Genomic DNA, 13,858 nt, shown 5'->3' with positions numbered 1-13,858 from the left:
GAGGGTGAGGAAAATACCGACAGATTGTATGCAAAACTCGCTTATAAATGATAGGGAATGGCCGTATAACATAGAATGAAACTTTATATTCCCTCAAAATCTTGAATATCTAAAGATCTTTTAAAGAATGCAGAACAGGCTGAAAAGGCCAGAGCAAGGTCAAACTTGTAGAAACAAACACATTCCAAGAGGTTGAGTGTGGTTCCATATGCTATGGAGGCTGAAGAGATCACAGGCCACTCAGCAGGCAGACTGATAAGGATTAACAAATACTTTGACTGAATCCCCTTCTTTGTCTCTATTCTTCCATTTGTGTTACCTGTGGCAGTTAGATAATTTTTCTTAGAAAACACTGCCACTGGCAGTGAGATGCTATCAATGTCACTTCAAGGATTAGTTGTAGGCCAGCCTACTCGAAATCTGTATAATAGTGTGAACCCTTTGGGTTTTTGAAGTTCCTGTCTTTGGCTGCTGAGACTGAGAGCTTCCCCGGCATATGTTGGAATAAAGATTGTTTCGAACCTATCTCTGGAGTCTATCAATCGGGTGTCGATCCTCTATTTCAGTGGGTCCGCTCGAGAGAAAGATTTCTCCACAACAATTGGTGTAGTCTTGGGCAGGATCCGGCAGCACCCAAGTGTGGCCAGCAGAGGCAAACCAAAAGGGGTGAGCATTTTAAGTTACCACCCAAGAGCTAGAGTTCAACCCGATGCTGGTCGCCCGGTAAGACCGAGGTATCCGAACACATTTGAGACAGACCCAGGAGAAGGTGCGATCGGTTCGGAACGTACTTGTAAAACTGCGTAACTACAAAGCGAATCACAGAGGCAGATCTATTAAAGAGCAGAAAAACAAACCGCACAAGAACCACCTGAAAGCAGTGGTAGTGAGAAACCCACTAGGCTTACGATTTTAAAGAGATGGCCGAAACAACCATGGATTGGTAACACGAGGGGTCGATTACGAAGTTCTTAGCTGAGAGAGAGAGAGAAAAAAAAAATGTGTTTGTGTGAAAGTTTTCCTGACTGTGGAATGTTTGGAGTGGGAATTAATTAATTTTTCATTTGTCTGAAAGTCTGTCTTTTACAAAAGAAAGAAGAATGTAGGTTTTTTTAAACCCCCACCACCCCACTTTTCAAATATGGTGCTGAAAGCTTGTTTAACCCTTTGTAATGTTGTATTGGATCTGGGAAAATTGCGTACCTATTTAAGTTAGAAATGCAGGTGCGGATTTATTTTGATGTACAGAGCCATGAAACACACAAAAGACGGGTTGTTTAACAAAAGATAAAACTTCAGCCTTGAAGTTAGTTGCTAAAAGAAAAACAAATTGAATGTTTTTATTGGATTACCAAAAAAGTGTGGTTTTGTTTTAAATCAATTTGAATCGTAACAAAGTACTGCCTTTTCAATTTGGTTATTGCAAGCAAATCAATTTGAACTTTTAAAAAGCACCGTCTTCTTTAGTGTCCCTTATTTTAAAAAGCCTGCATAAATTTCTTGGAGCTATAAGCTAAGGGAAGCTCTGTCCCCTTGTGTAAAATTTGTTAAATACAAAAATGAATTCAGTTCTTTACAGTTCATCAAAAAGGCATTTGAAGCAAGAACATGGAAACTGACATCAAATTTTATCTGCTCTGTATTGTGTTTATTTAACATTAACTGCGGAAAAAAACAAAACCATATTGTTCTGAATTTAATTAAGGTTAATTAACCAATGAGAACTGGACTTTCATTGTGGTCACGGTGAAATTCTGGTTATTTCAAAGTGTGAATGTCCCTCATTCCAGATATGAAACTTTCACCACATTGGAAAAAAGGAGATAAAAGACACTATGTTGTAATGATTTTTGCTAGGAAAAATAAAAGTTGTCATTTGGGAAATGTTATTCTAAATTACGGGAAAGTTTCTAGTTCAGTAAAAGAAATTTAAATTTTGGGCATGGAAACCTTTTTAAAAATGGATGATACTGCACAGTTTGGAAATAATGCTAGAAAGTTTAGAGGCAATCTAAAATGCCATATTCGCTGATGAGATCAAGATGAATTGCGAGCACTTGTCTATCAGGGAAGGTTTTTAAAAAAGAATTACGCAAAGTCACGTAATGACATCATGCCTTTAATTTAAGTTTCTTAATTGGAAGTGAATGTTTTCCCACTTGCCAGAAGGAAAATAAATATTAACAGTTAAATAATTTTTTTTTTTTTTTTTTTTTTAAAGTGTAATGACGGGGACCAAGTTAGAATGTTTGATATGTTTTCTATCTTTAATGGGATGTGTAAAATGGAGAAGGGAAGTAAACATGCTAAGGTACAGGGAGAAGCCACTCCACAGGGGAAAGATAGAGGCTGCAGGGCTCCCCACAGAGGCCACAGTAATAAAAATAAAAGCGCACCACAAGGTAGAATCCCCGGAACATAGGGAATCAAAGAGCCGATGAAGCTGCCAAATTGGCAGCTGAATCAGAGGGGTGAGAAGAAACCGTTCCCGTAGCCAATTGTGCCATAGGAAGTAAATATAATAGAATTGCACAAAGAAACATCCAGGGAAGAAGTACAGGAATGGGAAAATAAAAAAGGTGCAAATGGAACAGACAATCTCTGGCAGTGGAGAGACCGGGTGGCTGCCTCAAAATGTGTATAAAACAGCCTGCTAGGAATAGATCACGGCCAAGCACATACTGGCCAATCCAACATGATAGAGAATATGGGAAGATGCTGGTGGTGGCCAGGAATGGGGAAAGATGTAGCCAAGCATTGCCAGAGATGTGTTATATGCGCCCAGTATAATGCCGGGAAGCCCATAAAGGTATGAATGGGACACCAGCCAAGGCCCACAGGACCGTGGGAAAACCTACAGATAGATTTTAACTGCACCCCTCCCAAATTCTAGGGGTATAACATATTGTCTAGTGGTAACTGATCAATTTACACGATGGGTGAAAAGCCTTTGCCCACAAGGGATTGCACCGCTACCACTGTAGCAAGAATATCTGCAGAAGAAATAATCCCTCGCTGCAGTGTTCCCTCCAGTTAGACTCAGATCAGGAGACACACTTCACTGGGAAGGTAATCCAACATACATGCGCCTTGCTAGGGATTAGGCAACGATTCCACATCCCACATCACCCACAAAGCTCAGGTGGAAAGAATGTACTGAATTCTTAAATTGTCCTTCACTAAAACTATTAGGGGAGACCAGGAAGGGATGGGCAGATTTGCTCCCCGGTATTCTAATGAGACTGAGGTCCACCTCAAATAGAACGACAGAACTGACTCCCTTTGAATTGATGACAAGTAGAGCTAGGAGACTACCAGAGGAAATAATGACAGGAGGGGAGGATGTAGGACCGGCAAGGGAGAGTCAGGAGGTTTATTAAACAATTATGCGAGCAATTGCAAACCTTAAAGCAAGAAGCATGGGATCAACAAACAATTAAGGATATCACACAGGATACAGATAAGCAACAGGGAAACGCCCCTGGGATGGGTGACAAGGTGATGGTCAAGCTAACCCCTGAAAAACCAGGATTTGCACCAAAGTGGCAGGGCCCATATGAGGTGCTTATGGCCAGTGACACCTATGCATGCGAAGACATGAAAGGAAAAGGAAGATGGAAGCATTGGGTACAGCTAAAACTGTACAAATAATTAACCGGTGACGACCAGATTATCTTTTCTTACAGATGAGTGGCGATGCTGCTATCATTCCATATGACGAAACTGAGGAGTACTAAGACACCAGGACTGGGAAAATTAACTCATTGACAGAACTACATGGTCAATAGTGGGGACCATAACGATAGCGGTAACAATTGTGTGGTTTTGGAAAGTCTGGATAGAAAGACGATAGTGGAGAAGCATCGATGACCAGCAGGAGTTAGAGATGCGAGTATAAAATGCAGTTAATGATAACATTAGTGATCGGGATCCTCCGGAGGAGCATGGGTACCAATTTGGAGGTATACTATACCCCTGATGTTGGGAGCTGTATCAATGATATCCATGCCAGCTGATACTGGACTTCAGCTGACATGTGAAGGCCCAATAACCGTATATTCAAGGAAAGATCGGTCTCATGGCTTCTTCCTCCATACCAATGGGGAATCCATTATAGTGAGGTGGAACAAGGAACAAGGATGACCTACAGCACAACGGGCAGTGGTCACCCGCACACAGCACAGTCTCATCAGGTCCAGGTGAAATGTGAACCCAAAACCACAATGGGACGGCATAAAAAGGAATTCAGCTTCAGGCTCCTCATCCTGTGTTAACCCACAAGGGAGGTACACATTGATGCTGGTTCAAGGGGCAAATTAGCCATGGGAAACTATATATTACGATAATACGCCCGTTAACACATAATAGCCAAACTAAACCGCAAGAGACGACGAGAGCGAGATCGAAAGGTGTGTTGGGATAGAATGGTGGAGAAATAGTAAAAAAAACAATGTGTAACATGCTCAAGGACATCTGTTCATCATAATGGCATATGATACCAAACAGCAGCAGTGAGACCCAGAAATGCCAAAGCAAGAAACATCTGATTGCCCAGGCAATGCAGATCCCCTAAGACAACGACTAAGTTTAAAATAACCAGAATGACAGTCAAGAACGTCACAAGGGTGCATATTAAAAGGGGAAAAGAGGGAACTGTCATGTGCATAAAGCAGGAACAGTGCCCACAACCACCAAGTATAATGGTGGTAACAAGGGACGAGCCTACCACACCACCCCTAACAACCACATCACAAGCAGCTGAATTAGATACACCGTCAGTGCCAGATAGGCAGGGTCAGTGCCCAGAACACACCTGAGCCACAAAATGGATGAGTGACAGAAGGTGTGTATATAGCTTATCACGAGATATGCCATATGCTGTAGCTTAGAGACAGTTTAATATGAACAAAATTGGAAGGATGTGTTCATTAGGGCACCATGATATGCCCTCATAAAATTATGATCCTGAGGCGGCTTGCGGATTTTTTACTAGTACGCAGGTAAATTGCACCATGGAAACCATGGACGCACAATGGCGAAAGACACACGTGTCATATGTAAGCAACAGAGAATACTGTGCAACAACTAATCAGAAATCCTTTAAGTACAATCAGCAGGAATGCTACATTCTGCTTTGTTCCAGAAATACCTGAGAGAATCGGAAAGGAGGAATTAGTAGACATACATCGATGAGTGTAACATCGATACAGGTGTCAGGAGACAAAGTAGGAGCTGGACAAGTACGTGAACATGTTTTGGTAGGAGGTGCCCCTGTTACTAGAACACCTCGTCAAGCTGCGAGAAACAGTTTCCAAGAGTCAAAGAGTCTACTACACTCTCAGGCAGAACAATCAGAAGGATATAGAGGACATTAAGGTCACCACATGGTGGGATGACCTATGGAACTGGGGACTGAACATTCAAATTCATCCTTGGATAAGGATAATATCTCATGTACTTATTGTGATTCAATTATTGATTGTGCTATATTTGTTGTGTTTGAAATGTGCTTCAGCAAGAAAACAGAAGGTCCGACGACTAGTAAGGGCAATTAAAGCTAGGTCAACCTCTGGGCAGGAAAATCTTTGAGTAGAGAATGGACAAGGGGCACACTATTGGAGGGTTGGAGAAACACGTGATGGTACTCCAGGCTAGCTGGCCACTGGTCAAGGAAAACTAGAGGGTGTGCTTTAACAAATCTCAACAGTATGGCCTACTTGTGTATAGCCAAGGGCCATAAGGGGGGATTGTAGGAGGGTGAGGAAAATACCAACAGACTGTATGTAAAACTTGCTTATAAATGATAGGAAATGGCCATATAACAAAAATGAAACTTCAGATATTCAAGATTTTGAGGGAACATAAAGATTTTTTTTAAAGAATGCAGAACAGGCTGCAAAGGCTAGGGCAAGGTCAAACCTGTAGAAACAAACACATTCCAAGAAGCTAAGAGTGGTTCCATATGCTATGGAGGGTGAAGAGATCACAGGTCACTCAGCAGGTAGTCTGATAAGGGTTAACAAATGCTTTCACCGAATCCCCTTCTTTGTCTCTATTCTCCCATTTGTTTTATCTGTGGCAGTTAGATAACTTTTCTTAGCATCTCAATGCCACTTCAAGGATTAGTTAGTTATAGGCCAGCCTACTCAAAACCTGTATAATAATGAGAACCTTTGGGTTTTTGAAGTTCCTGCTGAGACAGAGCTTCCCCAGCATATGTTAGAATAAAGATCGTTTCGAACCCATCTCTGGAGTCTGTCAATCGGCTGTTGATTCTCTAGTTCAGTGGGTCCACTCGGGAGAAAGGAAGATTTCTCCACAACATTCAAGAAACAATGGGGCATGTCCTAAGATAGGGAATCACAGAAAAGAATCCTGGAATGTGTGAGCATTACAGATTGAGAGACCAGCACAAGCGAACACGGAGTAAGTATGAGGTATGAGCACTGAAAGAAATTGAAGCAAAAATCAACCTGTATTTACAAGCTCCAACCATAGAAAATACAAAACCTGAACTTCATAAATATTCAGTGTAGACCCAACACTTGACCTGAATTTGGTGCCTTAACAACGCAATCAAACCTTAAAAGAAATAGATCCGGTATGGTTCTAAAGAAATAAAAAGGTATTGATAGAGGCAGAAACAGACCACACATGGGGAAAACTAAATTTGCTAGAAGTAGGACTGAAAGAAAAAAAGCATTAAAAAAGAAAGCTGGATTTACACAAAAACAATCCAAGTATGAGTCAATATCAGAAGTACATACACCTGCTACTATTTTTTTTTAAATCACATCCAAGATGAAACCACTACAACCCAAATAACCGAACTTGTATTTATATAGTACTCTTGACACAGCTAAATGCCACAGAGACCCGGGGGAGGATACAGGGTAAAAGAAAGACAGTGAGCAGCAATTCAGAGAGAGAATTAGGGAAGCCAATGGTTGAAGAGATACTTTGTGAGTAGGCTATTGCAGGTGAAGAGACATAGCAAGACAAAGGGAGTTTAGGAACAACATTTGCAGAGACATAATGGCTGAAGGCTTGCCACTGATGGGGAGGCAAGAAAGAAATAGGAATTGGGGACAATAGATACACCATAGACCAGAGAGCACAAGCAGGTACAAAAGGACTGGAAGAAGCCACAGGTGTGCAGCAAAGCTATGAAGGGGGATTGCAAGCATGGACAAGAATTTTAACATACTCTTTGTAATCAATTTGTTGAAGGTTATTCAGACTAGACCAAATCAATGCAAAAGCTCTTCAACAGAAAGGCAAACATGTGTTCTGGATACAGGTGTTCCAAATGTAGTACTCATTTCTATATTAACACTTGAAGCTCATTTCCTAAGAGTATTTATTTCCTTTAACTACCGGTCATGAACAAGTGGCTTTTTCAAGATTGTTTGAGGCCAATGAAGTATTGAGTTTCATATATACTAATGTAGGTTCTAGAGAGAGGTACTGCAACTAGTGTGCAAAATGTCAGTGTTACAGTTGAGGTTTTCTCCCAACTGTTGTGTTCATAACTAAGGCAGTTTCCTTAAGCTGATCGGAGTCTATGACATGTTGAAAATGCGATAGAATTCCACAGCATTATCACTTTTTTTTGCACTATTGCATAGTAGAGACCACGTAGGCCACCTACCACATTCTCCTGTTTATTCCAAACAAAAGTAAATATGTATAATATGGGCTAACAGTTGAATTTTCTTTCAAATGAGATTACAAAGAACCAAAACACAAAGAAATTAGCAATACAATACTCACTTACTACAGGACCAGTTTCAAAACAGAATTATTAAAAGTAATTGAAATGAACTTCTTCTAAGTGGTTTGTCTGATGTAATGTCACATGCCAAAGACCTCCTCAGAGCCTCTCTTGACTCACCGCCATTGGAACCAGGCACTCAAACCAGTCAGACTGCTGTCCAAAAGGACTCACTCTCAATAGTCAGTCAGAATATTAATCATTCAGACCACTCAAGATGGACAGTAGCCTGTGTCCTCAATGCCTGGCTGCAACAGAAACTATTTAGAATGCCTCATGAATCTGCCGGTCCATAATTGAATAACACTTTGTATACACAACAGGACAGGACAAACAACTAAAGTAGCCTTTGGTCAGTTAGCAACATCAGGACAATGGATGGCTGATGCCCTATGGAACTAAATGCTATCTCTAGACACCTAGTATAAATCGATTTGCTCTCCCAAACAGATTTCCATCACAACAAACAAGTCAAAGAAATACAATACAGAAATGTTCTTGGTTGAGGTTTGCTTCTCTTTTGTATATATTTCCCCCATTTAAAACATGCTCACTCTCGTCAGTCATCTTTCAAAATGTTGAAAAACTGTTGTGCATCAAAAGCTTCATAATTGTATATTTTTTAAATAGTAGCTGAGAATCTGGTTTTAAAAAAATCAGTAATATAATCAATCATTTTCTCTTTCAGATTAGTCCACCTTTCTCAGTCATTGCCTACTTTTAAATTTGGATAATATGACATTTTCACCCTCACACTCTTCCCTTCATCATAGGTCAAAAGTCACTGCCACGATAGGGCACAAAATGGTTACAGCCCAGAAAGAGTCAGTGACAGCTCTCTGCAAAAGCACTTTAGCTCGTCCCACTCCCCCATATCCTAGCAATTTCCCCCCCCCTTCATGTACTTATCCAATTCCCTTTTGAAAGCCATGATTGAATCTGCCTCTGCCATCCTTTCAGGCAGTGCATTCCAGATCATAACCACTCGCTGTATAAAACGTTTTCTCCTCATTTCACTTTTGGTTATTCTGCCAATCACCTTAAATCGGTGTCCTGTGGTTCTCGACCCTTCCACCAATGGGAACAGTTTCTTTCTATCTACTCTGTCTAGACCCCTCATGATTTTGAACACTTGTCAAATCTCCCCAATAGGAGAACAACCCCAGCTTCTCCAGTCTATCTGCATAACTGAAGTCCCTCATCCCTGGAATCATTCTTGTAAATCTTTTCTGCACCCTGTCCAAGGCCTTCACATCCTTCCCAAAGTGCGGTGCCCAGAATTGGACACAATACTCCAGTTGAGGCGAAACCAGTATTTTATAAAAGGATCATAACTTCCTTGCTTTTACATTGTATTTTCTGCCTCTAAAAAAGCATATTTCGCGACTTTATAACCACTTTCAATAATTTGCGCACATATACCCGTCTCTGTTCCTGCATCCCCTTTAGGATTGTACCCATTATTTTGTACATCTACCTCATTCTTCCTACCAAAATGTATCACTTCGCACTTTTCTGCGTTAAACTCCATCCATCACGTGTCCGCCCATTCCACCAGTCTATGTCCACTGTACTCCTCACTGTTCACTATACTTCAAGTTTTGTGTCATTTGCAAATTCTGAAATTGTGCCCGATACACCCAAGTTCAACTCATTATCATCAAGAAAAGCAGTGGTCCTCATATCGATTCTTGGAGACCACCACTGTATACCTTCCTCCAGTCCAAAAAACAACCGATCACTGCACTCTGGTTCCTGTCACTTAGCCAATTTCGTATCCATGCTGCCATTGTCCCTTTTATTCCACGGGCTTCAACTTTGCTGGCAAAATTATGAGACACTTCATCAAATGCATTTTGGAGGTCCATGTACACCACATCAACCGCATTGCCCTCATCAATTCTTTTGGTTACCTTATCAAAAAACTGAATCAAGTTAAACAAACATAATTTGCCTTCAACAAATCCATGCTGGCTTTCCTTAATTAATACACATTTGTCCAAGTGAGTTACTTTTGTCCTGGATTATTGTTTCTAAAAACGTCCCCACCGAGTTTAAACTGAATGGCTTGTAGTTGCTGGGTTTAGCTTTACACCTGCTTTTGAACAAGGGTGTAACATTTGTAATTCTCCCGTCCTCTGGCATCACCCCTGTATCAAAAGAAGGATTGGAAGATTTTGGCCAGTACCTCTGCAATTTCCAGCTTTACTTCCCTCAGCATCCTAGGATGTGAACCATCTGATCCTGGTGGTGATTTATCTACTTTAAGTACAGCCAGCTTTCTAGTACCTCCATCAACAAATTTTAGCCATCCAGTATAGGCATATGCATAATATTTTTCAACTGGCATCTCATTTCAAAGTATGCCATTTCAGATGCTAAAAAGTAAAAACTCACTTAATTTGACAAAAATGTGTTTTATCCCTGCTTCTCACCTGGACTAAAAATAGTGCTGAAATAAACATTTTCCTGCTTAATATAGAAAATATATACAGCAGACAACACTAAAATGTGGATATGCATGAAGGACAGGGGGAAAGACAACAAATCATGCATGAACTATGATAAATCTTGATCAGCAGGTTTCATGTAATAAGCTAGTAAAATGCCTGGCACTGTATTCAACACCAAGAGGTATTTCTGGAACAAAAAGGGATTGAGGGAGAATGGGTAGTCCAGGTTTGTTAAAATAAGGGCTGACTTGTTGGGCCAAATAAGATTTATTTTGGAGGTGAAAACAACCATGTTACGACATTTACAAAGTTGCTTTCTAAACTAATTGAATTTACATAATCCAATCCATTTTCCGTTGCATACTGAAGTCAGAAAACCTACATTTAGAACTTTGCAGAGCTTCTTTCCTTCAAAATGTGGGCACTTAGTAAGGAATTGAATATATTTAAAGCTGAGATACAGATTTTCAAGCGATAAGGGAAGGTTTATGGGGAGCGGGCAAGAAGTGGAGCTGAGTCCATGATCAGATCAGCCATGATCTTATTAAATGGCAGAGCAGGCTCGAGGGGCCAAATAGCCTACTCCTGATGTTCTTATGAGTTTACCCACCACATAAATAATTGGTCTTGGTGGCTCAAATCTACTGCAGGAAACTTGTAACAGTGTACAAAGACGTCTGACCACACCATCTTCGAGCTCAAACGGTGTTGAAAACATTGCGCCGCCCCGCCCCGCGCTCGCTATCAGCGCGCCTGCGCGCCGCTACAGCTTCCCGCCTCCTCCCGAGCGGCGCCCAGTGGAGTGCAGCCGGCCCGCTGCCCAAGGCGGACAGCAGTGCTCACCCGCTCCCGCCTCAAGATCACATCTCGGTGACTAATCAGAAAAGGCACACAGAAACATTGCTAACGTAATTAACGAATGAAGATCCAATCACAAAAAAAATGTAGTACTGCAATCCAACACCACCGCAAAGTGATACAATGCCCTCCGCTTTTGTCGATCCGAGCATCGACTCCGCCTTCCCTGATCGGCGATTAAAGCTAACCTTTACCGCAGAGCTTGGTGACTGAAAAAAAATTGAGCGTGCCATTAGCTGTACTGTGAAATTCTCATCAACAATAACTTGTATTTATATTAACACGATCACTGTGTGTCTACATGTCGGTGCCCTTTTATGCTGGAATTTAGCAATGCTCGCTTCAACTTGTATTACAGCCGAATGGCATTTTGCCGACCATCATGAATCGATCTGTCAGTACACCAACGGTTAGGTGTTCTGTTTGTGCTTACACGTGTACTCTTTTGGTGCCTTTCCTTTCTGTTCTCAAATGGTCTGTTGATGGATAACGGTTCTAGAGTTAAAATGTCCCTTTTAAAAAGATTTCAGGCTCACTTTATCTAAATGAATACCAGAGCGCGGGAGGAAAGATGTCACTGGGAAATAGCAAATGAGGATGCACGAGTCTTAAATAAAAAAAGGACAATACTTCCTGTTTGGAGTATTTTAACGCTTAAGAATGAGTGTTTAAACTGGCAGTGGTCAAATCCAAATTATTCCATCGTAAATCCTGAGCAGTTGTGAGGACGCTTGGTTATTTCATTCATCCCAAGAACAAGCGTAAATCAATCGAGAGTTATTTACAGTGCTGAAATATATAAACCTCAAAAGCATTTTATGTAAATATACAAGAGCATCCTCAACACCCGAAAGCTTTAAAGTATCGGAAAAGCCAAGGCCATTATTCCATTGGAGTTTAAGATGCTAAAAATATCACGGATTACGGATTAAGCAAAGCGATTTATCAGAATGATACCACAGATGTTAACGGATCTCAAAACGGTTTCAGCGTTTCACTGAAACAGCGTTTCACTTCACTTCTGACAACATGCAATACGCTAGCAGAAAGTCCTGAGCGCTTAAAGATTTTGAAATGCTTCGCAATAAACTGGGACGACTCTACTCTTGACAGAAATGGCATTCGTTCGATTTCTGGTTTTGTGGCACATATAAAATTATTCATCTGAATACCCCACCGCGTTTGGCTAACACACCTGGAGTACGAAACGCCAGGCATATGTGGTTCTGAATGCTAAAGTTATCTTCTTAGTCTCACGTCACGTAGAGTACTGGGGCAGCTGAGAACATATGATACTGAAGCGTTTAGTTAAGAGCTAGAATGTTGACTTTAATGTTTGTTTTTGGAGGAAATAGTTTTTTTAATTTTTTTTTTTAAAAAGTCTTCACAAAATGAAATTCAATTCGCATCCAAAAACGATGCTGTTGTCCATTATCTTATCACATTGTTTGCGCGCCGGCAATGATTAAAAGGTTTCCCCTCTTTGAAACGGTCTCCAAATCTGAATAACTATTCTGCTTAATACGCCAGTAAATGAATGAAAGCAGTACGCCTGTTTAAAAAAAAATGCAGAAGCTTCACTTTCTGCAGCTGCTTCCGAAGTGACAATAATAAAGTCGAGAGCAATGGGCTCGGTCATATGATCACTCAATTCCTTGCAAAGCGAATCACGAACTGCATTAAAATTACTCCTACTATAAGAGGCTTAAGAGGAAAGGCTCAGCTTTGTACAAAGACTTGATTGCAGACATCCCTGGTTTATCAGAGTGTCTCTGTGCCCCTACAACTTAAATCAGTGCATGCTACTCCGTCCCTCCTCGTTGACTTCATACCCGCTTTGGAATTTAAAAAATACTGTAGTTTGCCTTGCGCTAACTATTTCTGTGGCATATTGGAGAAAGCCCATACTTTAAAAATACCATTCATTATTATCGATACTGTACATTACCGGATGCCTACACTTCAGATTTACAACTTGCAATCTTAAGCAGACCGTTATGATGCGCAAAATGCAATCTTAGCCCGGGATAACGGACAACACTTGACAAATGTAATTCTAGCGGATATATAACCCGGCACGGAGTATCAGCAGGTCTTACTTTTCTTGTTTTAAGTCCTCTTTAATTGATGCCAGTGGCGTATAATTGGTGCTCTGCAAACGGCAAGTGGCCAGATGCCGCTGGTGCTCCTCTTTGAGAGAGGCGTTCTCCTTCCACAGCTCGGCCACTTGCTGCTCCAGCTCCTCGATGCGCTTCTTCTGGTTCTCCAGCAACTCTTGCTGGGTCTCGATTATTTTATTCAGCTCTTTCAGATATTCCACGGCTCGGTTCGGGTTTTCCGCTGCGCCTTCCATGGCGAGCAAACACCGTGCACAAGTCCGTGCGTCCACGGGAAAACAAACCTCAGCCGTCCCTCAATACTTGATGTAAACGCAAAACGCCTTTCCCCAGCTGCTTTCCGCCATTGTTTGTTTTGCACTGAGTAAGTGAGTGAGCGTGTGGCTGGAGATTTGGCCACAGCCGCATGCCGTCCAGCTGAGCTCAATGTTCATCACACGCACCGCCTCAACGTGCGTTTCACCAGCTCACTGTACTTAATTGAGGGGACTACATTTAAAAAGGCAATTGCCGGTCTTATTTCCTTTCTTTCAGCGTCTGTTTCGCACATCTCTTGATGGTAAAATGTGAAAAGAAGCCTATGGGGATGTTGCAAGTACTAAGCCGAGCTTTAACTTCGAATTATAACTCTTAGTGGGTCCCACCAAATTATGTGG

The 13,858-nt window shown here is 41.3% G+C and overlaps 1 protein-coding gene across 1 annotated transcript in view; it reads right to left on the bottom strand.

Moving 5' to 3' along the window:
• Positions 1-13,540, bottom strand: part of LOC139276758 (IQ motif and SEC7 domain-containing protein 2-like) — a 198,912-nt gene extending 185,372 nt beyond the window's left edge. Inside the window, exon 1 of the mRNA XM_070894767.1 lies at positions 13,185-13,540. Coding sequence (XP_070750868.1) covers positions 13,185-13,438 — 254 coding nt within the window. The 5' untranslated portion in view covers positions 13,439-13,540. The remainder of the gene's footprint in view (positions 1-13,184) is intronic.
• Between the last annotated feature and the right edge of the window lie 318 nt (positions 13,541-13,858).

Source organism: Pristiophorus japonicus, chromosome 12 (assembly GCF_044704955.1).
Source record: "Pristiophorus japonicus isolate sPriJap1 chromosome 12, sPriJap1.hap1, whole genome shotgun sequence".
Lineage (NCBI taxonomy): Eukaryota > Metazoa > Chordata > Chondrichthyes > Pristiophoridae > Pristiophorus > Pristiophorus japonicus.
Note: the sequence above shows the minus strand (reverse complement) of the source record. Positions and strands in the feature narration are given on the sequence as shown.